The following is a 25,658-nucleotide window of genomic DNA, read 5'->3' on the forward strand; positions in this document are numbered from 1 at the left end:
TGTCTGGCATTTTCTCCTTTCTGAACTAATTCCCACTTCGATTCAGCAGTAAGTTAATGTTTTCATAGAACTGTTCGTGGCAGCTCCAACGCCTCACGCCCGATTTCCCGGTGAGAGGTGGCTCGGTGCCTGTCACTTGTATGTAATTCAGATGGGTTTTTCCATGCGCGCAGTGGTTTACATGTATTATCTGAGTTGAGTTTCGCTTGCCAGCTCATCGCTGTCGCTCAAATGGCTCTGAATAAATTAGTATCGGTAGTCATCCTTGTCATGTTGGTGTTAGCCCTCACTCCGGTCGCCCGCAGAAGGTCTGGCATCAGCAGAGATCCCTTGGATGCCCTTGGGCAACTTTCTTCCCCTGTGGACACCGACGACTCCTTTAAATCCTTTGTTTTCAGTGTTTGAGTCATTATTTATCCGTGAGGAGCCTTTTTTTATGTAACAGCTTGCTTCTTAGGCGAGGAACTCTGAGGTTCTTGGACAGCAGAGGTGCATCTGCATCGAGCAGATCCCGGTTTCCACCCGACCGGAGGCACTGCCCCCGCCTCGGGAAGGCAAGGCTTTCTGCCCAAACAGTTGCGCTGACTTTTCCTCTTACGTGTTTTCCCCACGTGTCTGCTGCTGTGTTTCCTTGCATGAGCGTTTTTTACAGATTGGTGTCACGTTTGCTGCCCTCCGCCGTCGTCCCGTAGTGGATGTGACAAGCCGTCAGTCGTTAGCGCTGGTGGATAATTTGGTCTTTCGGCTCCTTCTGAACTCCTCAGTGAAAAGTCTCTGGGCCCGGCAATTTGTTAACACTCAGTAATGTTTTAAAACCGTTTCTGCTCGCTCTTCAGCCTGAGGCGGTTCCTGCGGCGTGGCCCCCTACGAGGTGCGGTGTGGGAGCCTTTCGGTGGCAACCGCAGATGCAGTGCAGTTAGCCGTTCCTCGCATCTTCTCAAGCCCTCCTGCTTCACCCTGGGCACCTCTGGAAACTCACCTCCTCGGGCTGGCTTCCAGCTTCTGACGTGGCTAAAGAGAGGTTCTAGTTTTCATTCCTGAAGCGAGGGCTTCTTTTAAATCCTTTTTGACCTGTGGTTTTTTCCATTTCACTTGCCAGAGCAAATGCTCCCTTGTGTTTTCCTCATCTGGACGCAGCTTCCAGGCTTTGAAGGATGGGGGGTGGTTTATTCTTAAGATCCTAACTTTTCTCATTATACAGACTGTTTAGTAAATAGCATGGCTTTCTTTAGCCTTTAACATCCATTTCTGAAAGTTTTCTGCTGGTGGGCTGCCGCTTTATTTCTAGCAAGGTTCTTGTGCTCCTCTTTTGGAACAAAGCTCCTTGGCAATGGATTCTTCATCGGGTTTTGCTCGTAATGAAGTTCAGCAGCAGCGTGTGTCCTGCTGCGGCGCGGTGCTTAGGAGCTAAGTTTTGGAGAAAGTCATTTGCTCTGTCCAAGACTGGATTAAGGCTTGCTTCTTGTCCCGTGAGCTTTCTGACGAGCTGCTTCAGGAAGCGCCTCTTAGTCTCCGGTTCTTACCAATTTATCGATTTATTAGCACCATGCTTTTCGCCCTTGCAGTCTCTGCAGTTTTTCTGAGCACGTCGTGCCCTTCAGTCTCTCAGAGGTGTGATCCTAGCACTGGATTTTCCCTGCTCGGTCAGGACTTTTCATTCCCTACAAATTGCGTGTTACTGGCTGGTACAATCAACTTACTTATCTTCTTTTTGTTTCCAGTCTTTAATACCTAACATCACTGCTGCACCCCTGGGACTTGTTCCTTCACTGCAATACAGTTTATACGCTGGCATTAAGGCATCCTGCTATTATCGGTCTCCTCTGACGCCTCCGCTCCAGCTTGCACGTCCTAGTTTTGGACTTTGCCGCTGCCGTCTGTCAGAAGCACGCGCAGATTCGTTCTCAGCCTGGTTCACGAGGTTTGTGAGCACTGGTTAAGCTGGAGGACCTCTCCCTGCTGTTTCTTACCTGCCCTTGTCAGCGTCTGCCCTTCATCTCGGGAGCTGGGGATGTTTCTGGTTTAGAGGATCCCTCCTTTCTGCGTAGACTCTCTCTACTCCAGAAACGTCTAGTTCTTAATTAAGTCTGAACCCTTCCTTCCTACATCACTTTTTCAACTGTGTATTGAGGCACCCTCTCTCCGTTTGGTCGTGCACGTGTTAAAATTTATTACAAACCACGCACAGCTGTAGTAGTGACCGAGTAAATACATTGAGAACAAATCCTCGAGAGATGGACAAGCTGCCAGTGTGGTCGGTTGGGACAAAATGTATTTTTAATGCCGTCGGATGCAAAGTTGTGCTCGTTGGGAGAGGAGTGCGGAGTGGTACCGACCCTTGGAAAGGGGAGGCTCTGGAAAGGGTGTGGAGTCACAGCCGGGTAAGCCGGAGCAGGAGGAAGCACTGAGAGCTGAACCACAGCAAAATGAGCCGCTCCTAGGCTGTATTAACAGGGGAGCAGTCAGAGGGCGAGAGGGTTTTTAGGAAGGAGAGGGAAGGAGGGGTAGGACGAGGACGAATGCACGATGCTGGACAAAGTCATACTGGAAAGGCTTCCTGTGCTTTAAGAGTGCGGGTGGACCAAGGGAGCCCAGATCCTGTTCCCCAAAAGCTCCTGGGTGCGGCTGCTGCCATGCCGGGGCCGTGCGTTAACCGGCCCTCGTTGTGATGGTGCTGAGCCGCGTTCCAATAATGCAATATTCTGCGCTGCCCGCGATATCGCACCCGCCGTGCCTGCTGGCCTCGGCCACCGGGAAACCAGGAGGGAGAACGGCATTTCACAGCCGTCTTCATCTGCACGTGTGGTTCTCCTGATGGAGGGTTTATGCCAGGCGAAAAGAAAGTTCTTTCATGTGGGTCCTCGTTAAAGCGATGCTTCATTCGGTGACAGAAGGAAAGGGTTCGAGGAACTGCCTAGAGGTAAGCATTGCAAATCCCACCGAACTGCGTGATATCGCCGCGTTCAGGCACAGCAGCACGCTTGGGAATCATTTCCTAAATCTTTTTTGCACCCTGTGCTTAGCGTTTGTGGTATCGTTGGGCCGTACAGCGCTAACATTTTTAACCAGGGTCTTACGAATCGCTAACGAGCGGTTCTCGTCGTGCGGTGCGACGTATCTGCAGGTGCCTTCTCAGCTATATTTGTAGTCCCCTCAAAGAGGGACTGCACGCGTGGACGTGTGTCCGTATACAAGTCCTTCTGCTTCCACCCGCTACCTTTGAAAAGTTTGCTCTGGCTCTTCCCGTGATGAGATTTGAGGGTATTCCCAGGGGAGCGTCTGTTCACATTGAAATTCAAGCGCTCGGGAAGATTCATTCGATGTAGGAGCAGGGGCAGGTCCTCAGCAAGAGCTAAAGTCATTGCCCAGCGAGGGGAGCCGTGCCCTGTGATGTGTCTCTTGTATTTATGGAAACACCGGGCAGGAAAAGGGTGGTAGGATCACTGGCTGGGGTGGCTACTTTCGTTTTAACGTCGTATGTTAAAAGCTGCTTGTGAAATACGTGTCTTATTGATTTAAAAACAGGTTTACGTTACTGGAAAAAGGGGTGATCATGCTAATTCAATCACTGAAGACTCAGGAGGACAGAAGTCTTTTTATATTACTTTAACTAGCCGTGTGGAGCAATAATAATGTCATTCCTTGTCAAAGCTGATGGCTGATGACATCGTGTAATCCCCAGCAGGTAGTAGGGGCTGCTTCCTCCTGGTGAATCCCAGACTATGGGATGTTTGAACAGGGCCACGGAGAGGTGTAACTGCAGGGGCAAATTGCGTTTAGAGCACCGGAGTTGTGCGGTTCGTCCCAGTGCTTGTCTGCCGCTCGGAGCTTCCCTGGTTCAGGCTGACAGCCGCTCTCTGTGCCCACCTCCAGCACCCTCAGCAGCCTGCCCACTGTGGGCTTGGGGATTGCCCGGCTCTTCTTTCTGGGATTTAGTCTGCTTCGCCAGAAAGATTAGTTTATTTCTTTATTCCTCCCAGGGGAAATTCTGGATTGGGGCTGCTGCAGGGAGAGGGGTGCTCCCCGAATCCCCTCCAGCGTGCTGGAGCACGGGGTGGGCAAGCGGGGCTGTGATGGGTCCAAGGCGGTGGTTTTGGCAGAAGGGGTGCTCAGGGAGCCTGCTGAAAGATCTTGGGGTGCTCCTCGGTGCGGGGCAGGGTGATGAAGCCTGCACAGTGCCGTGAAGAGCAGGAATAAGTGCCCCGGAGGTCCACGATCTGAATACTGTCCATCCCTCTTGCTGCGCCGAGGACGGGCAGAGCCCAGCTGCCGGCTGGCTGGCTGCCGTGTCCGCGCCCTGCCTCTACCTGTCCCCTTCCATTCGGGAGAGGCTCAGAGCTGGGGCTGAGCCTGGGTTTGTGCTGTGGCCAGGGCTCGGTCCATGCCGACGTGTCAGCGTAGGCTCGGCAGCCCTGCCGGCGCCGCGGGCGAGGGCTGGGCTGGGTGCTTTCCTCACCGGGAAGGGTCTGGTGAGGACCTGAACGAGTGGAGGGACCTCGAGGAACCCTTGCTGAAATGAGTTCCTGATGACTAGACAACTGCTGTAAAGAGAAGTTTGCAAGATCAGTCCCTGGTCGACAACCTGATGTAAGAAGTTAGCAGCTCTGCTGCTGGGAGACCGGAGGTGGCTTTCTACTGGGGAGAGTGGCTTTCGGTGGCTTTCTTGACTGAAGCTGTGCTGTCTTCTGCACCGGAGACTCGCCCAAGCGCTTGGTTGCCACCTTCACAGTATCATATCTTCAGGACCCAAGCAAAGGAAGACGACAAGACGTCGAACGTTTTGGCGTCTTGTCTACCATCCAGGTCACCACTTCTGTCCGGCTTTTTTGCAGACAGGACCTTCGGAGCGGCAGCAGGACAGAGACCATCTCGTGCTGGTTCGTAGAAGCTGCGTCCTCTGTGTCCCTCTGTCCTGTTGAGCCGTCTGCAGAAGCGAAGCTCAGACCCGAACACTCAGCTGGAGGTTACCTCTGGGGATGCCCAAGAGCAGCAGTCCATGCAGGAGATTTCACAGCATCTGAAATGATGTGCCACGAAATGAGGTCCTCACGCTTCCTCCTTTCCTTGTCTCAGTGCCCAGGGCTTGCCCAAACCGCGCCGTGTCCAGTCTTTGCAGAAATGTAGCTCTCTGCGTGTCCGTATGGGCCAGCTGGTGCCGCTGTGAGCCCCGCTCTCTCTGTCTGAGCTATGGGACTTGTTCTTGCTTCAGCAGGCACGCATTTGCCTACGTGCCCTGAGCCGGATCTCCACTCCTCTGCCCTGCCAGGACAGGCTGCGGCGGAGGACGGAGAGCAAGCAGGGCAGGGTGCCAGGGCTGCCGAGCTGCGGAGGACGCAGGGCTGCCCAGAGAGCATCGCCGGGCCCCTCCAAGCCCTGCGCGAGCCCTGCGAGCCCCTGGCATCGCCTGCGAGCCCCTGGCATCCTCCCACACCTCCCCGCCATCTCCCCCTCCTCCTGCCATCCCCACCTCCTCCCTGACGGCAGCGGAGGGCCCGGGTACCGGCGCCTGCCGTGTCGCGAGCTCTATTGACAGTTATCCAGAATCTGAAGGAATTCAAGACAAATTGTTAAGAGGATGGAGTTAATAAAATTTGAAAAATTGAGGCCTGTCACTCTACTAAACTTTTTTCGATACCGCTGACAGAAACATATTTCCCCAATGAGTGACCTTATGCAGCTGCTCCAGCGACGCGACGCTGCGCGGGCGCTGGGAGTGAACCAGCCTGCTATTTATCAAATATTATAAGCCGGGGCCTCCTAATATGAGCAGGGAGGTGTGGGAGGAGGCGATGGACTCGCACAGCCCGAGGTGTTGCCCAGGTGTCGATCTCCCGCTACAGACAGCTAGTGGGAGGTGACAAATTGCCTTCTATTAAGTCTCCAAAGGTTGGCGTCCCCTCCGCCGCCGCTCGAGCCAGCTGCCGGGGTGGGAGAGGGCAGGGGAGGAGGTGGGGATGGGGAAGGGGGTCAGGCCAGGGCGCTGACGAACCGGTCGCCACTTTTACCTTCTATTAGCAAGCAAAGTGACACCGTTATTTATTGCGGCGTAATATTTTATTGCTGCCGGTACTCGAGGTTGGAATCGACCAGTTGTAGGAGTCGGGTTCTATCAATTATTGCAGCAATTAGTCAAGTCGTCAAAGCCATTAACAGGGGGATTAGGCCAATATTGGATAGCCATTATTGATAGATCCAGGGGAAGGGAGAAGCCGAACAAACCCTCCACCTTCATCTGAAATGAGAGCAGGCCTAGCCTCGAGGTTGTCATCATTTGGAGAAGCCAGAAAACTTGCCCCCCTCCTCGCTGCCCGGAGGAGCACAGACCCGGGGTGGGTTTCGGCAGCGGGGGGGGCCGTGGGAGCACTGTCTCTTTAAAAGATATTGAGTGGCCGGCCTCGGCAGTATATAATCTCACCTGTCTCGATCATATTCTTTATTTGCAATGACAAGGCTTGCAATAGAAATTACTCTGTGTCGAATGTTTATGGAGCACATTTTTCATTCTGTAAGCAAATATAGATCCCTGATGCCAATGCTTAGAAATGGCTAATCTCTCTGGCTCCCGCTCGCAGAGTCCTCGCACTTCTTTCATATATTATGATTGCTGCTCGCTTTTATTGAGCGCTCCTGGTGCTCTGCGCTCCCCTGCCTTGCAGAAGCAGAAGCTGCAGCCTGGTTTGCATGTGCCAAGGTACCCGCTTCGCTCCCGTGTTTCCAGCGGGGTGGAAGATGTTTGCCAAGCCTCTTTGCAGAGCCGGGGATGCCGTAGCAGTGCCCAGGCTCATGTTTTTCGCAAGTCGGGCACAGGCACCGTCCGCCCGCCCTTCCCAGCAGCTCGTCACCGCCGTCCCCACCGTTTTACAGGCGAATGGGCCAGACCTACTGAGCAGAATAACGGGCTCTTCCCTCGCCGGGCCGCTTCTCCAGGCTCGATAAGCGCTGTGCCTTGGAAACCGGCGGGATGCTCAGCTCACGCACCAGCTTGAGGGGTTTGAGGCCGATTTGGAGGTTCGTTCTGATAAGCCTTGGTGTCTGGTTGGTGACAGCAAGCTGCCGTGGAGTCACAGAGCGCCCCAAGATTAGTGCTGAGTCCCTCCGCCTTAGAGAGATCTCCTGAGATGCCGAGAGCCATCTCGGAGAGATTAATCCTGTGAGGCCTTGCTTGCGTCGCTGGCTATTCCCCAGTACCCCTCTCTCCTGATCTCGGGCTGCCCTCTCCAGGATCACCTCTATGTCCTTCCCATCACTGCAACTGGGACCAGTTTGACTATGCGTGTTCTTGCGCAATCCAGTGTGTCTGGGAAAAGGGGACGGGGAGCTCTCTCCGTGCGAGTTTGTTTCTGTGAGGGTTTGTTTCCATCTGACTCCCTCCAGTTCAGTCTTTGGGGTTTGTTGACTTCTTTTTTTTTTTTTTTTTTTTAATTAAATTCTAAAGAAGGGTGTGATTTTCCCCCAGAAGCCGCTCCAGTGGCTTAGGGTGGCAGCTGTTTAGCGGACTACAGCCATCTCCAGCTCCAGCTCGGAGTAACAGAGAGGAAGGGCAGCGTGTCCAATCGAAGCCGTAATGGTCCCATGTGGCTCCCACAGGACGGGGAGCGGGTGCTTTTGTGAAGCTGTATTTTCTTCTGGTGACCATGTGCTCTCATCCCCCACAGCAGCTCTTCCCTGCCAAGCCAATTGTTAGCAGTGACAATTCCTTTTCTTGTTCCCCGGACACCCGTGCGTGTAACCGCTGGTTGTACATTGTCCCTTTCTGATCCAGATACCCTTTGGAGCAAAGGTTAGGAGGGGACACGGACCGGGACGGCAGGCACAAGATGTGCTTCCTGCTCATTCTGCCCCAAGACTGAACTCTGATCCCCTGATCTTATTAATTTCTTCCTGCCATCAGGTGCCAACCCCCTGCAGAAGAACGAGATGGGACATACGCCCCTGGATTATGCCCGTGAAGGGGAGGTCATGAGCCTTCTGAGAGCGTCGGAGACGAAGGTGAGCCCGAGATTCAGGTGACTTTGTGTTCCCTTTCCCGCTACAAGAACAGTTTTAAAGAAGACCTGGTGCGAGCAACGGAGGAGCGCCTTAGCACACCTCCAGCTCCATGCTTTTTCCAAAGAGGTCTGTATAAATTAACGACGCCTAAGGAAAAAACCCCACTTCTGAAGTGTTTTAGCTGCGTCCGTGGCTGTGTGCCCTCCTCTTCCATTTTAACATTTCTTCCTCGGCGGTGACCTGCCCAGGAGCAGTCACGCTGTTGTGTAACCCCCTGGCAAAAATGCAGTAAAGCCAGGGGGTTGTTTTTACTGTATTTTCTGAAACTCCTGGTAAAAGAACCAGGTCTGAGAATCCAGAGTCCAGCTGCAGGCCTGGGATCCATGCACTGACGAGCACCAGACTAAGGCAAAAGACACCCATTTCTGCTGTCTGGTTGTGAAATGCCCATCTCATCCCTTCAGCCTCGCTGTCTCCTTGAGTGGGCTGGAGCACACCGTGTCCTGTTCGTGAGTCGCTCTTCTAAGGTATTTTAAAGAGGGAAAAGAACCACGTTTGCCGTAGTGGTTCCAGGAGTAAGTAGATTTGCAGAGTAGCAGGTGATTAGACGAGGAGGGATCTGCAGCCTGCTGTCAAGGATTTAAAATTCCTGGGTATGACGTCTTATTCAAGTAGGAGTAACTAATTATCCATCGGTAGGCGAGGCCGCCGCAGCAGTGATGAGCGATGCCTCTTGAGCATCGTCTCTCCAATAATCTGCGGTCAGCCAGGGCGGGAGGGTCCCCCCGCTGCCCGGGGAAGGGGGGTGCCAGTGCCACCAGGTTGCAAAACTGAGGCACGAGGAGCTCAGGCTTGCTCACGGTCGCAGACTTGTCCTCTGACGTTGGGCACCTTGGAGTTTGGGCTACAGGTTTGCAATTTGAACTTGCATGCTGGAAAACCTGAGGTTAAGAACTTGCCCACAAGTGGAAGATGAAGGTAATTAAAACTGTCTCAATGGCTGCCCTTAGTAGATATTACCGTGAATTAAACCTGCCAGGCAGTCAAAACTGCTGCGCTGTCTGTGCTCGCCTCAGGAAATCTTTGCTCGAGCAGGAGTTCAGACCACAGCCCCGAACGCTGAAGCTCCGTCCTAAGCAGGGAGACGGTGCTCCTTCCTCTTGGCTCTCCGCGCTCCGTCACGGCAGAGGAAACCCTGACCGTGGTGCTCCTCTGCAGAGCGGACGGCTTCTCGCGTTAGCCCGAAGCGCTGCTTGGTGGCCTGGACAGCTCTCCAAGCAAGTTTTAAGGAAGAAAAGTTGAGAATAAAATACTTGAAATCTTTCCGAGAAGGAGGTGGGGGGGAATTATCTGCCGGGCAAATGGTCTCTGGAGTCCCGCATTGGCAAGGAAACCTGCCCCTAACAGCTTGAAAAGCGGCGTTGGTTTTTATGCTTAACTAATAGATGGAGGAGAGAAAGGAAATATATCTGTGGAGATGTTCCTGATGAAAATGATTGTACTTGTATATAAAACAGAAGGCAGTCAAGCCAGCTCGGGATGAATATTCAGCTGGGGGGCATATGGTGCTCCCGGGGTTGCATCCACCCCAGTATCTGCATTCCACCGAGAGTCTTTGAGAATTTATTGCTCATTTTAATCACTGCTAGAGAATGAGTTGGCAGAACTATTACTGGATGGGCACATCCCATAGATTTTATTTACATATCCTTGTGACAGAATAACAAGGAGTTTTCATATGTATTTTTAATTTATTTTGATTTCCTTTATTCTTTTAAAAAACCAAAATTCCGCGTGTGCTTTCCCTGTGCTAAACCACGCTTGCCTGGTGTTCGGGACTCTCGAGCTAGTTCACATTGCTAAGCAGTCTGGTGAAATTTAAATAAGCTGTCGTGGATCTAGGGCTGAAGGGAAGGGAGCAGCCCTTGAAGCGAGCGTCTTCTGTATGGAACGGGAAGGGGAGCAGCCCCGGGACTGCTCCCAGCTCTCCCAAGTCTTTCTTTGCCATCCAGCTCCTCTTTCCCCTGGTGTACTGGGCCCAGTCCGATCCATCCAGTGCTCTCTCCTGCCTCCATCAGTGGCTGCCAAGGGATTTTTAAGGAGCGTTTCAGCCAGGACGAGCATGCGGTTGCCCTTTCCCCAGGCTCTCTTCCGACAAGCAGTGGTGTGAGGACCTCCTGAACCGGAGCTCCTGTCCCCTTCATCGTATCGAATCGCCTTTGGTGGACCTTGTAAAGAAAACAAACATCCGGCTGTGGCTCAAGCGTAGGCTGCTTTCTCCATCCAGAGCATCCCCGGGTTGTTGGTTTGAGCGCATTTTATGAGAAAAATGTCTTCTTTGGGTTGTTCGCAAAGCGTCTCTTCGTCAAGCCGCACACAACCCTGTATGTAGCGTCAGGGGCAGAGCAGCCTTGCAGTGAAAGCTGATTTTACGCTTTCTGCAAACCCACGAGAATTACCTCGAGACGGCGTTTGCAGAAGAACCGCTCTCCAGATCTCCAAAGGCTGGCACAGCTTAGTTCACGTCCCTGACATCTTCTGCAGTTTATCATCCTGCTTTCCTTTAATCTTTTAAATTCCTTTCCCTGTAAGGCAAAAGATACCGCCCCCTCCAAGTCTGCAAGTTTTCGGCAAAGGTTTGGTTCCGCCGGTGCCGTGCTTTTGAACCTCTTCCCTCTGCGTATTTTCCCGTGAATGCGGTCCTGCTTGGGAGGGATGCCGTGCCGGATAACGAATAACGAAAGCCGGTGAACACGAGTGCCGTGCCCATCTTCGTGACCGGCAGGCAGCTGTTATTATCTCAAGGTGAGCTCTGCCAAAGCACGGATAGAGTGAACCTCTTATTAAAAATTAACATCTCCCGTGCTTTTGGCATCGCGGCAGGAGACCCTCGTAGCCCAGGTGAGCGCAGGAGTTCGGTTGCCTTCGACGCGAGAGCAGGGTGCCGCTCCCTGCATTTCTCTCAGAGCACGTAACGCCGCTGTAACCCGCTTAAGTGCCAGCGACGTGCCGTAAAAGTTTCGTCGGGAGAGCCGAAGATCGCTTGTCGGAGGGTGAGGAACACAGTCCCCGCTGACACCATTTCCCACCGCAAACCAGGATCGGGCGTTGCTTTCTCCGGCTGCTGCTTTCCTCACCGCCAACGCTGAGGACTGAAGTCAAATGCAAACGAGGTCGAAATTTCCGGCAGAAATGTCTGGCGGGAGCGAGCCCCGGGTCAGATGTGCCGCGCCGGCTGCCCCTGGTGTCAGGATAGCGGGGAGGAGGTGGGAGAAGCTGGGTGCGTAGCTATGCAGGAGGATGGAGGAGGAAACGGAAGAGAAAGGAGTGGAAGCTTGCGTCTCGCATAAAACCCCAGATTGGTGGGGCTTTTTGTCGCAGGTTGTATCACAGACTGATCTAAAATACGTTTTTCTTGGTGGATTTTTCTCCTCCCGGTGTCCCCTGCTCGGTGTGGGTTCTGCCAGCCGCTGAGGGTGCCCCAGGCTGGCAGCACGACCTGGCTGCGAGGTGGTGGTGGCACTGCAGCTCCCGGAGATGGCACGTGGGAGGACAGCTCTCTCCGGAACAGATCCTGAGCAGAAAACCGTAGCGGGACAGCTTGGGAAAAGCACTGTAACTGGTGCAGTCTTTTACCCATGAGAGGGACGTTCTTCCTACCCAGGGACTTTTACAATGTCGGTTTTCCAAGGAGGGAGGAGAGGGCGTTGCAGAAGAGGAGCGTCCCCTCCTGCTCGTCGTGCATGTCTTCCCACCTCTCCGTAAACCCCTGCGAATCGTTCGGTATCCTGACGACACAGATCACCTTCTCTGCACCTTAAGAAAGGCAAGAAGAGGAGGGAGGAAGAAAAGATTTGTCCAGATATAGAGAAAGACAGAGATACACGGCAAGAGCAGCGCTTTGAGCCTCGTGGTGTACGCAGAGCCGGGGGGAGATCGCTGCAGACGCAACGGTGTCTGTCCCGCAGTGCTGTTCCGCTGGGACCCGCAGGGAAGTTATTGCTCCGAATGAGGCATCAGGGCTGATGGCATCTCTCCGTTACACACGAGACTGATGGCACTGGCCAAAATTGGATTGTTTACTTTTTTTTTTTTTTTTTTAACTTCTATCAGAGTCAGTACTAGCCCAGGAAAAAGGGGCAGCCTGGCTGGGGGGTTTTATCCGCTCTGGCTCTGGCAGCAGGACCCTGCTGCAGCTTCTGTGACCGCTCTCTGGTTTTGTGAGAGGTGTTTCCCCTTCAGGAAGGCGGGTTCAATGCTGGGGCCAGTTACGTGTCTTAAGTTACTCACTCTGCAAACCCTGTGGGCTCTTTACGTTCTGTCCTTAGCTAAGTCTGGGCCTGTGGGACGCTTGTTTCCAGAGCAGTGGTTTCACTGGGGAGATGGCCAACCTCTGCTTGTGATGGGGAAGGGTGCTCAGCAGAAAGTTTTGCAGCGTTTTCTAAAGCTGAGCAGGGGCTGGATTCATCCTCTTTCCTCTACGAGTTCACCGCACCGTGAGACCTGCTCCCGCTTTGGGATTCTGCCTGTATCCCGTCCCCAAGCGTCTCGGCGGTGTGCTTGTGTCGCATGTCTCTGTCAACTGCTCTGTCTCAGCCTTCAGCTCCAGCAGATGATCTGGGTGGAAGCAGTACACAAACCACTGGCTCTCGAAGGCCCTGCTTCCTTGTGAGCTGGAGGTGGAAGAAAGCAAATGTCCCGAGTAAAGAGCTTTTCCCAGTGCCGCCCTGCATGCTGCTGTGGCTTTGTCCGCACAGCAATGCTGTCCGACTTCCCCAGCGTACGCAACAGGACACAGCGATGCTCTTCCGTCCCTATGCGATGTTGTTGGAGTCTTTAAATAGGAGCTGTGTGGAAGGTGGGAAAACAAATAGAATAGTCAAGGCCTTATTTTTCACAATAAGCGAGCTCATAATGCGTTACGAGCTCATTAGGAAACTGGAGCAGTGTCAGCGTTCCCTCTGTGGCACCGTTACAGAAGCAGTGCAGCGTCTGGTTTTCCCATCAGCTGCAAAGCCAGTTCCCGAGTGCTGCCCACGGCGCGGCAGCTCGCCCACTCTCTCCATTCCCGCTTACCCCAGCCCCTATCCCCGGCAGATCCAGAAATTTCCTCTTGCCGTGGCTCGTGCTGGTGCTTCCAGACTGCTACCGAGCTGCATCTGCCCCGGCTGCTTTCCGGTGCCAGGGAGCAGTGCTCTGTCCGTCGGGGCGTCAGACCGCTATCCGTGCAGGGCTTTGCAGTCCTGGGGTGGGGAAAAACTCCATGTACGTACATGATGCTCCTGTTGTTGCTCCGAAAAGCCTCTGATCCCAACGTTTTCTTCCCTCCCACAGTTCCAGGAGGAGCAGCGCCAGAGGGAGGTAGAGGAACGCCGGAGGTTTCCGCTGGAGCAACGGCTAAAAGAGCACATCATCGGTCAGGAGAGCGCGATAGCGACAGTGGGAGCAGGTAGGACCCCTCACCCGCCGCCCGCTCTGCCCTCCCGCATCTTCTGCTCCACGGGGAAAGCGAGCCGTTCCCTCAAGCCCTGACCTGGGGCTGCCTCCGAGCAGGTCACCGAGGTTGGTGGGGGACTCACGGTGAGATCCAGCAGGTATTTGTTGGCTGTGAGAGAGAGAACATTTGCTCTTCATCACAAAAGAGGCTGTTTCACTTGCTCTTCATCACAAGAGGGGCTGCTTCAGGTGCAGCAGCAGAGCGGACTGTCAGATGCTTTCTTCCCAGGCACTGGAGTGAGGTGCCTGCAAGCCTTTTCATTCAGGATGATTTCTCCCCAGACTAAGCGTAGTGGCTCGAAGGTCAGAGCTGGCCACCGAGATGCCCACTGCGGACCTTCGAGCACGCAGGCAGCCCTCAGCTAAACACCGTGGCTGAACGCGACGACGCTTGAACATCGAGCTATCTTTTTACAAGACCGTTTGTCTTAAGGCTATCGCTCATGAATAATTCACGAGCAGTTCTGTACAGCTTTACGTACAGAAGCCCCTCACGCACGGGCTGCTTTGGGGAATTTTTCTCTGTCCCTTACAGATTTGGGGCTTCATTCCACATAAAATACAGGCACATACTTCAGCCACACTTCCCTGGCCCTGCGTGCTACGTCAGATCAAGGCCAGTGTCCTGTCACTGGTACCAGGGAGCTTTAGCAAGGCAAATACAGTGTGGTATTTCCCCACTCTTCTCTCCCGATGTCTACCGATTTGCAAGCCAGGAATACCCTGCACCAGAAGTTACAGCTTTGTGTGCAGCAGCCCTCGAGAGATTTTTCTTCCGTGAATTTGTCCAAGTTTCCCTTGGATCTCCTGTAAATGTCTGGCCTCTGCAGCGTCCTTTGGCGGGGAGTTGCATAGCTAGTGAAGAAATAGACCCTTTTACTCATTTTAAATCTGCCTCCCGATAGTTTCGCCTGGTGCCCTCTAGTTCTTGCGTCAAACGAAGCGTTTGCTGCTGAGGAAACGCTTGCTCAGCCGAAGCAGCTGCAGTTTATGGCACAGAGCTCTTCTTGCCTCCTAACAGACTGATTTCAGCTGGAGTTCAGAGCCTGGCCCCGTTTTGGTCAGCGCGGGTTGCGATCCTGAGCTCTCAGAGTGTGTTTGGTGGTGGTTAGTCGTAAGATACCCAGGCTTTGGGGGAGGATGGGGTGGGTGATAGCTAACAGAGGGGTTATTTCCCTCCTGAGCTCTTTCCATCTCCACCTTTCTGGAGGTGTTGCCAGTAAATACCGCAGATAACATCAAAGCAAAACCTTTTGCAGCAGCACGTCCCTGCGACGTTCCCTGCTGCATCCGTGAGCCCTTACAGATGCAAGGGGACACCATCTTCTCTTGCTATATCCACTGCCGAGAGAGGAACGCCGCACGAGGCGCCTCCTTCAGAGGCTGCGCTTTAAAGCACGTTGCCTTTACGAGTCTGCTTCCGTTGCTTTCTGCCTGCGTTGTCTGTGCTATCGATCAGGTACGACACGTGGTGGCTTCTGTCTGAGTCCGTTGCAAATAGGGTGAGCCCGGAGTATTTCGTTAGCTGGTGTTTCCTTGTCTGGGTCTGCTGAAGCCCCTCGGCCCTCACTCCCAAATTAGGGCGCTGGTGCCTTTTTCTTCAGGTGTTTTTCCTGCACTTCAAATTCTAAGTTTTCACTGTTTAAAAAAAATTTAAATAAAGACAGGGAATAAATGAGGAGTCTGGCCTCTTGTGGCTGTGACGGAACCGTACAAGTGCAGCGAGGTTTGGAGGAAAAGGTAACGGCTTATATCAGGCCAGAGGATGGAGTTGGGGGAAAAACCAGATCAGCTTTTAGGCACGCGGGCCGAAACGGAATTTCAGATGAGCACAGACAGTTGCTCCGAGCGTAACTTCGTTATGTTAATCAATTAGGCGCTTTGAAACGAAAGGGTGTTGGGCATCTGTGGAGCAGAGGGGGATGATGTCTGACTGTATCGGTTAGCCTAGTAAATGCTATTATCTCTCGCTCAAACCTTGCTTTGCTTATACCACCGCGGCTCCGGCAGCAGCACCCTGCAAAGCCTGAGCCTGGGGCATCAGCCTGGCCCTGCAGAGAGCCTGGGGCTGCGGCTCCCCGAGCTCCGAGCCACTCGCTTTCCCTCCCGAGGAGCGCTGCCCTTTGCCTCTCGCCGGAGGCACCGGCCAGGGAGCGTTGCACCTAACGGAGCCCACGGCCCTGACCAGAGCACCCGCAGGGGAAGGAAAAGAGGGGTTGTCGTGGTTTAGCCCCGGCAGCTGAGCACCACGCAGCCGCTCGCTCACTCCCCCCCGGTGGGATGGGGGAGAGAATCAGAAGAGTAAAAGTGAGAAAACTCGTGGGTTGAGATAAAGACAGTTTAATGGGGAAAGCAAAAGCCGCGCACACAAGCAAAGCAAAGCAAGGAATTCCTTCCCTCCTTCCCATGGGCAGGCGGGTGTTCAGCCATCTCCAGGAAAGCAGGGCTCCATCACGGGTAATGGTGACTTGGGAAGACAAACGCCATCACTCCAAATGTCTCCTCTTTCCTTCTTCTTTCTTCTTCCCCAGCTTTATATACTGAGCATGACGTCATATGGTATGGAATAGCCCTTTGGGCAGTTTGGATCAACTCTCTTGGCTGTGCCCCCTCCCAACTTCCCGTGCGCCTGCCAGAGCATGGGAAGCTGAAAAGTCCTTGACCAGTGCAGCAACAACTAAAACATCCCTGTGTTATCAACACTGCTTCCAGCACAAATCCAAAACACAGCCCCATACCAGCCACTATCAAGAAAATTAACTCTATCCCAGCTGAAACCAGGACAGGGGTCCCAGTCGTTTGTGCGAGGTGGTTTTCCTTGGTGTCCCAAGTGGGTCCAGCTTGGGGCAGCCTCTCAAAACTCAGGAGCAGTTTATTTCATGCTGGGCACTAAAAGACTGTAAGGAAATCAAGGCTCCAGCAAACTGGGCTGGGTTCGGTTTGCCAGTCCAGAGCCTGAAAGCCTCTGGATCCTGTTAATAATTCCTTGAACCACCCGTGCATCCCAGTTTAGTGCCTGAAAACAGGACAGCGAGGTAAGACCGGGCTGAGGTCAGGGCAGAACTGCGAGCAACGTGCTGTCGTAAATACAAAAACCATAGCGGTCTAGTTAACAAAGACGAGTCCTGCGTGATCTGGAAGCCCTGGAAAGAGCCGGCTCTCCCCCTGCGAACACAACAGACCCCCTCTGTGTTTGGAGAGCGGCTGTGCCTGGGGGCAGCAGGACGGGCTAATTGGGAAGCTGTGATTAATGGGTAGTGCCTGTTCCTGACACAGGTGGTGTTTCTGCACATTAAAGTGGCTGCCTTTATGGAGGTTCCTCTTATTGAATTATAGGGAATGTGCTTGATACCCCCGCAGCCTCGGGATATCAGACCACAAGGTAGCAGGAGAGTCTCCGTCCCCTCCTCCCCCTCCTCCCTTCTGCCCCATTTTTGTCGTTTTCTCTCAGGAAGGGTGAATGTAGAGACATGACTTGTTCTTGCAGGCACTTCCCGTCTATTTTTGTTATTTATTTTATTCCCAGCTGGTTTTGCTGCCACTTTGCGGACTCCACGTGCCTCCTCTTTTGCACTCGCCGATGCGAGTTTGTTGGCTAGGAGACTTGCCGCACACCACGTCTCGAGATTTACCCAGCCTAGCTGATATGTTTAATTTATAACTGCTGCCTTAATTGAATAATCTGATTTAATCCGTCACTCGGTGCATGATCCAAACAGTCTCCAGAGAGGCTCAGCCGAGAATACAAAGGGAATGTGCGCTCTGGGGTTTGCTGCGCAGGTCCGGGGTGGTGGGGATGCACGGGGGCTTGCGGCTGCCGGGATGCTTGCACAGAGCTTGCCGCAGTCGCGGCACCAGCAGCCTGACGTCTCTACCGCAGAGGGAAGAAACCCTTCCCTGTCGTTTCCACGGGATATATCCGAGCCCTGCTGCTCTCTTTTCTGCTACGTGAAGCAGGACAGGCGACGGCAGGACAGCGAGAAGGTGGATGATGATTAACCCGTCAGAACAGGGCATCTCCGAGGGTGCAGGATTCCTCCTGGTGCTCTGGCTAGGGACGGCGATGGTGGGAGGCAGCTTGGCCGTGGCTGAATGACGCTCTCCCCTGTGCGGGCGTAGGTGTTTGTTTCATTTTAACAAAATCCAAATTAAATATTCCATCTCCTAACATGTCCGAAAGAAACAGGCCGTTCCTACGCTCCCAGGAACGTGGATGCTACGACCGGTTCATGCAAATGAACAGCTCGAAGGCTTGCGATTGCGTTTCCAGGGCACTTTCAGAAATAATCATGCCCTGAGTCGGGTTAGGTCTCATTTGCCTTTTCACTTGAAGATGCAGAGGCACCAGGGTGAAGCAGCGCATGCTTCTGGGGGATCAACAGAAAGCATCTCTGGTCTGAGGTTCTAAACCAAAGGAGGGCATTTTTTGAAAGTACATTTTTTATTGTTTTGTGATCTCCTATCCTAAATATCATGCCAGAGAAAGAATACTCTTCTATACAGACACATAGCGTTCGCCAGGCAGTGGTCACTTAGAGGCGGGGGGGTTCAAAACCACCGCTTCCCAGTGCTGATTTTCTAAACCTTTTGGGTTGAAGTAATCTGTTACGACTCATCCAGAAGTTGAACAAAGAGGGAGGAAGGAAAAGCGTTGTTTATTTTTTAGCGTAGAGATTTTGAAGAAAGGGTAGTGCAGAAAATCTACTTTTTCATTATAAAATTGCAAACTTTGAACACGCCGAGCAGCTATAATATAGAAAATCAATCGGTGTTTCAAAGCTGAAGGAAAACAGGTGAGCAGGAATGTCATCCTGCCCCCGTCCGAAGGAAATTGGTTTTATTTTGGACAAGATAGGATCCTTTACAAGTTCGGTGTTTCAGAGTGCGTAGCGCTCGTTATGGCGAGGCAGGTTGCCTGCAGGTCAGGTCAGTCTTTGCGAGGAAACGGCTTTGGTCTGGTTTGAGGTTCATCTTCTTCCGCATCCCAGAGCCACCGACAGTGGGGCCGGACGGGCGGTCCTGCACCCGCCAGCGCCTTCGTCGGGGATGCGGCAGGCCCCGGACCGTGGCTGCGGAGCCTGGACGGAGGAGAGCGATCCCACGGTGGGTATGGACCTGGAGACATCACCCCGTGGTACCCTGAGCCCGGGCGGTCTGAGAAGCACCGCTGAATGAATTGATTTGATAAATGGACATTTATTACACTCACAAATTGGCTGAAACCAATTTTGGTCACATCAACCCCTGATAACTGCTAGGGTATTGATTTGTGTAAAGTAATACAGTGAATTTATCAGTTCAATAGCAGGCTGAAGGGCCTCTCGGAGACACCACGCTACAGTTACGCTGTTACAGATGTACAAAATAAAGTGAGAGCACTGCAGCGACACTGGAAATGGCTCCAAAGAAGAAGGCCCAGGCGTCATCATCAGCCTCTTTGCTTGGACATTGGGTCTGAATGTCTTAATGAAATTTCGGTAAAGCAGTGTGACCTACCGTCTTTTATTTATTTCTTTCTGCCATCCCCAAAGTTACAGGAGGAAGGGGACAGCTTTCCAGGAGGCATAGCACGGATTTCTTGCGTGGCTATCGGCGTGGTCAACGTGGCCAGCGGCTGCTTTGTGGGTACAGACCCCAAGGAGAGGAGCGCTCCTGCGGGCTTTCCTAGCCGCGGTTTTCATCCTTCGACCCGGCGCTGATGTCCTGCGCTGCCCTAGGATGGCATCTTTGTTCCTCTTGCTGAAGCTGAACCGTGCAGCGGCCAACCTAGGAGAGCTGCCTACAGCCGTGGCTGCAAGACCTGGGGGTGCGGTGGCCCCTCTCTGGTGACACCCGGAATTTTTCAGGTTTTCCAAACCTCAAGAGCACTGAGGCAAGGCTGCTAGAATATCTCGTCCTTTTAAAGCTGCTTATAGAAAAGGTTTTGCGCCTCCTCACTCTGTCGACCGAGCTAACCCACTAATTAACGGCGATCAACAACCTGCCAGCCGGGATCTCACACCGAACCACAAGCACTAACTTTATGGTAGTTTTTTATGGGGTGGTTTATATCCCTGGAGTTGCTATGAGCGAGACGAGCGTTTACCCATAAAGTCTGGTATCCTGCTGCAGAGGGGAGTGAAAAAAGACCGCACTTAACCTCGCTGCCTTCGGACCGTTGAACGTGCTGACCCCTGCAAGTGGTCACTCCGTGCCCCGAAGCAAAAGTTTATTACCTTTATTATCTTAGCTGAGATAGCTGCAGAAATTGTCGGCGGTCATGTTATTCCCCATCAATTTTTTAAAAATATATCCACCCCGGGTATTTGACCTCACGTTTGCTGCGATAAAGGGCAGGGAAGGAGCACGTGCACCACCGGGAGGGACACGCGGTGGGATGCCCTCGGAGATGTGCAGGGGCTGGGACGGCTGCAGCACGCCTGGGCTCGCACAGACCCTCCTTGCACCTCCGTGTCAACGGCACAGCTGCATCCTCCTCTTCCTCCTCCTGCGGCGGCTGTTCCATGGGGGGGACGTGGCCGGTGAGCGGCTGGAGGACAGGACTGGATACCCGCCGAGCTTTGCCCCCGATTTCCGAGAGAACAAAGCCGCACCGCCGGCCGCAACCTGAGCTGGTCCGTGGGGCCGCGCGGAGACACCCGGGCAGGGTGAGACAGAGCCGGACGCAGGCCGGTCCCGCAGCCTGGCTCTACGCCCGAGCTAATTAAGCCTTGACAGGAGTCAGGACTTATTAGCGTGGCGAAGGCACGGGGTAATGCTTCTCGATGGCGTCCAGGCATTCAATGGCAAGTCCTCGTGGCGCTGGGGCTTGAGCTCCCACTAACTTCACAATCCCTGCTCTCGGTCCCCTTGCGCTGGGTGGATGCGCCCCTGGATTTTAAGGTTAAATTGGGCTTTTTCGACTGTTTGGGCTACTTTGCGTAGCGCAGCGATGCAAGCCTTCATCTTCTGGCTGAGCTACCACCAGCTTTCAGGAAGACCCCTCATCTTTCCCTGCAGAGCCCGCAGGGATTAGGGATTCGGTCACACTCCTCTTTGTAAGTCGCTGCAATGGTTAATTACCCTCATTATTAAAAAACGTCCTGCCTTATTTCTAGCTTGAATTCACCCGGCCCCTGGAGCACGTTAATTTTGTCTGCTAGATGAGTGAGTTGTGTGCTTTCTTGTGGAGATACTTAACGCCTGTGGTCAAGTCAATCCTCAAACCTCTCGTTGTTAACCTCAGCAGATTGATTTTTTTTCTTGCCGTTTTCAGGCTCACTTGAGGCTTCGTACTTGTATTCCTCATCCTCACCACATCTATCAGCTTCCGCCCTACCTGGGTCTCCTCAAACACAGGCACGGGCTCAGAGGAGCTCGGCTGCGTGCAGGTCTTCTCAGCAACAGGAGCCACTCCGAGAGCTGCGTGGCAAATTCACGCCGCAGCTGTACGATCCAGCTGCTGGAATGTTTCACCTGAGCTGCTGTTATTTAACATCTTCCCACCGTGGCTCCTGCTGGCAGAGCCAGCATGGCACCGTCAGGCTGTAGGCTGTGATTTTTGACATGCAAAATGGAAATATTTGTTAAATGGTTTTACATGCAAATCTTTTTCACATGCGAAATGGAAATATTTATTAAATATTTCCCTTGTCAGTTTGCTTTCCCTGTTCCTGCAGGAAGACGTCTTCGCGTGCCACGGCTAGGATGCCTTTTCTTAGGGAGCTTTTGTTTTCCCCACCAAGCAGAGGGTTTAGTGGTCAGCCTTTCTTTCTTTCTTTCTCAGGTCAAATTCGGATTTCCCCATTTATAAAGGTTACTGTCATGCTCTCCTGCCAGCTCCAGGGAAAAAACAAATCCGCAGCTCCCCGCGGTGCCATCCAGTGCCCCGTTCCGGGGAGACATGGGCAGCTGAGGGACAAGGACAGAGGCTCAGTCCCAGGCTGCATTTTGGCGATGGCGGTCACAAAGAGAGGAGAAGCGGTTTTATTCCCATGTTTGCTGTGGAAGCCACCGAAAGGCAGAGACCGCAGAGCTTTGCGGTGCCACCTGTGCAGCGGCGTTTAAAGAGCTTTATTTTAAAAGCGCGGTCGAGCTGCGGATCTCTGAGTGATTTCTCTCTGTTCTTCATTCTACCTCTGATGCTGCTATTTTCCTCTGCTACCTTAAAAATAACGTAGAGTTATCATTCTCAGGCATCTTGCCCATTCCGTGCCCTACTTCTATCGAACATAACGTGCAGCATCTTCGGTCTCGCTGACATCTGGCAGCTGCCGTGCGCCGTTCGAAAAGCACGCTTGCAGGGACCTTGTTCGGCGGAGCCTCCCCGTCATTTATAACGGTTTTAGTTTCTGTCGTTCCTTACAAAATACCACAAAAGGCTTTACAACGTGCACCGAGCCGTATGAAGAATAACTCTTTTTAAGAGCTGTAATACAGGCCATGTTTAAATAATGCAGATAAATCAGGAAGGCTGAGATGTGAGTCTGTCTCCCTGCATCCGAACTAGGGGCTGGGAATTCGGTGGATTGCAGTGCCGCCGTGGTTAGCTCCCAGGGCACAAGCTGTGGTCTGGTGAGGTCTGCGCTCTGCTCTGGAGCCTTGCACCACGTCGTTTTGCTGGAGACAGTTGCCAAATTATGTCCAAGCCGTGGTCCCGGAGTGTTTCATGTCCCGTGGTCCCTTCCAGCTCGGTCCCAGTCCATCCCCGGCGCTCGGTGGGAAGCAGCACGTGGTGCTGCACCCAGAGGGCTGCTGGAGCAGAGCAAGCTCAGATGATTTTGGTTTCCTGGGGCTGGGGTTTGGTTCGGGGGCAGAGTCAGCAGTCTGGGCACGGGGATAACTGCGCTGCTGTCCCCCGTCAAGGCTTGTTCTGCTCTCAGGGGGAGAGCCGTGCCCTTGGGCAGCGCCTGCTCCCCCACTTAAGACAAACTGGGAGACAAATCCCAGCAATGCTTTCCTTACGTGTCCCCAGGGCTTACCTCCTTGAGGACATCCTGAAACAAGAGCTTGGTTCATCCCTTACAAAATCCGGGAGAGATTTTTTGGGGGGAGATCTGAAGCCCCTGCAGATCAAAATTCAGAACGGAGCCCACAAAATACCTCCTCCTCTCCCTGCCCCCTTTAGCCACTGCCTGCACTGCGGCAGATTAGCCACCCTACCCGCCTGCACCCCTATTTCACATTTACTGGTGGTCACTTCAAAATGTTTCAGGGTGCAAATACCCGGGGAGCCTGTTTTCCATAGGCTGTGCTCAGCAAGGGCTTTGCTCAAGGGTTCGCGGCGCTGGCTTGGACTCCAGGGGAGGCTGGGCAGGTACTTGGAAGCGAGACCGTGGAGGATCCACGCCACGGCGGGCACAGGAGATCCCCAGAGCTGAAGATAGCTGGGGGGCAGCAGAATACGGGAGGGGGGGTCCCACTGAGGGGACTTACTCGTCCCTGAGCCTCCTTCTGTGGCTGCTGCTTCGCACACCGCTCCGGGGAGCATCGCTGCACCAAGCTGATGCCCGCAGCGGATAGAGGAAACACCTAGTCCATCTCCCGGTGCCCACCAACCACCAGATATCAAGTCCCGTCCAACCAAGGGGGTATCTAATATTAAAACGCTGAGAATTATTTACTCAGACAAAAAGCCAAGCAGCAACGGACCCTTGATCTGAACCAGGGCAGTCGATTTTGTGCCCCACGGGCCAGATCCAGCCCGCAGGTGACTATGTTTGATCCTCTTGACCTCAAAAGCCGTTCCTTATCTTCCAGATAAGCCTTGTGCAGTGCTGTTACGGGTTTGGTGATCGTGCTCACAGGGTCTGAGGCTGCTCAGTGGGGCTGAATCGCACCTGGGGTGGCTGTGGGCACCCACGGGGGTGGGAGGCATCGCCAGCTCTCATCCCCTGTGTCTGTCCTGAAGAAGGGTGTGCTGTTAGGACTAGGACTTTGGGAGGTTAATTGGGTGTTTCGGTTTCCAAACTCTCCTTGCCTGTTGTAAAATCTTCCCTGGGTATCAACCAGGACGCCCTTGGACGTCGCCGTCCAGACGGGCACGCAGATAACCGGCTCTCCTTCCCCAGTCCTTCTAGACTTGCACCGGTTCAGAGCTTTTGTGACCTTCAGTCACCTCCCTCTTCCCATCTGCACGCGAGAAATAATGCAAAAACCCCTTCAAACCTGCTTTTTTGCAGAAAGGTTGCGCTTGCGAGCTGGCAAGGCGGCGTGCCTCTCGCGTCCTCCCCTCGCTCCATCCATCCGTCCGTCCGTCCGTCCATCCCTCCCTCCATCCCTGTCCCCCCTCCTCGCCGTCTCCCTGGCAACGCTGAGTGCACATCCTGGAAAACTTTATCCGAAATCTGCTCTGGGCAGCTTTCCAAATCCATGCTAACCTGATTAGGTGTCTCTGGGGCCTTGGCTGGCTAATCAAATTAGATAGCACTAATGGCAGCGAGGACTTGGAGTGGGCAGAGAGCAGTAAAACATAGTGTATACTTAGTGATAATTATACTTGCTTTTGTGTCATTGATTTATATGCCTTTCCCCCTCCCTTTTTGTTTTCGGTGTCTTTAAATGCAGCTATTCGGAGGAAGGAAAATGGCTGGTACGACGAGGAGCACCCACTGGTCTTTCTTTTCTTGGGATCCTCTGGAATAGGTAACGGCTGGGTTGCGGCGAGAGGGACAGAGAGCCCGGTTGGAGCGGCTGGGCTGGGAGAGGGGGCTGCGGCAGGGCTGCTCCCCGGGCTCACCGCATGCCCGTAGCTCTTTTCGCCGGCTCTGCATAAAATACCAGTTAAAAAAGTGCTGTCATCCTCCCAACTGGTCACCCAGCCCGTGCTCGTGCCGCACAGCCACCGCCGGACTCCAGCACACACGTCACCTCCCGTGCTGGGGCCCAGGCGGCCTCACGCTGAGCTGTCCCGAGTCTCAAGAAGGGGCGATTTTCACAATAAACATGTTATTTAACAGCCCTGTGCTTTCCAGGAGGAATGCCTCCGTGGGTGGGGTAATAGAAATCTGCTGCTTGCAAACCGAATCTCTGCTCATCTTGGTCCTGAGGGCCAGGATTGCTTTGTAATGACGGGATTTTATTGACACCGATAATATTTGTCCTCAAGCACAATAAAATGCAACACGACAGCTGATCAGTTCACGAAATGGACAAAATGACTTTTAGTCAGGGAGGGGAAAAAAAAAAAAAGGCAGCTTTAAAGTAACCGACCTGTGACACTTGAAACAACCTCGGTGCCTCTCCTGCATCCGCCGACTGCCGTGGTCCTTGGGCAAAGGCCGGTGCTGGAGGGGTTAATGCAGCGGGACGCACACACCGATTGCTGCCTGAGCAGGCTCCTGGTATTAACTCTAAATGAGTTGCTATAAAGCTGTATAAAAACCGGTAAGAAACGTTTTTGAGACTTCATTGCACTGCCTATAGCAGGTCTGAAGGCTCAGTCATGTAAATTGTCAGCTCTTCAACTCCCGTGTATTTCCGTGGGGTTTGGGTTTTTTTTCCCCCTTCTTTTACTGCCCTAAAAATGAATATTGAAATAAAAAAGCAAAACGGTTGACAACTGCATTGTATCCAACAGATATTTTCTATAGGTCTTGATGTAACAGCAACCTGGAGGCCCAAATCTCTGCAGGCTAAAATACCTGGTGTGTCTCCACGTTTCAGTGGATTCCCACAGCGGTGAAGCTCTTTAAAGACCCTTTCATCTACCCGTATATATATATATATATATACACACAGTAGGTGTCAGGACACAGGCAGACCCTACGCGCACACGGTGGGGTCTACGATATCGCAACACACGAAGTCAGCAAAGCTTGCACTGAAGTAAGAGGCTGAATGTTGGCGGAGGTTTTACCTGCCAGCGCAGGCTGCCGAGCACAGGGATCAGTCCCCCTCTGTGCAGCCCCTTGGCGGTGCTCTGATTAAGTGATCCTGCGGCTCTGACCCGCCAAATCCATCGTCACCGAAGTACGGCTGTGGCGGGGTGGGGCCGCGGCAGACGTGAAATACGCCGCTAAGGCTGTCCTTTTTTTGGCTTTTTATATAAGGTACAATCTTTTTATTTAAGATACAGTCTTTTTATTTAAGATACCATCTTTTTATATAAGATACCATCTTTTTATTTAAGATACAATCTTTTTATTTAAGATACAATCTTTTAATATGAGATACAATCTTTTTATTTGATACCA

General features: G+C 53.0%; 1 protein-coding gene across 1 annotated transcript in view; it reads left to right on the plus strand.

Annotated features, from left to right (window-relative positions):
- Nucleotides 1–25,658, plus strand: part of CLPB (ClpB family mitochondrial disaggregase) — a gene marked incomplete at its 5' end in the record, with an annotated part of 72,268 nt that overhangs the window by 30,134 nt on the left and 16,476 nt on the right. The window contains 3 exon segments of the mRNA XM_072851007.1: nucleotides 7,892–7,989; nucleotides 13,324–13,438; nucleotides 24,031–24,108. Of these exon segments, the coding sequence (XP_072707108.1) occupies nucleotides 7,892–7,989; nucleotides 13,324–13,438; nucleotides 24,031–24,108 (291 nt within the window).

The sequence above is a fragment of the Ciconia boyciana genome, chromosome 1, assembly GCF_034638445.1.
Source record: "Ciconia boyciana chromosome 1, ASM3463844v1, whole genome shotgun sequence".
Taxonomy (NCBI): Eukaryota; Metazoa; Chordata; class Aves; order Ciconiiformes; family Ciconiidae; genus Ciconia; species Ciconia boyciana.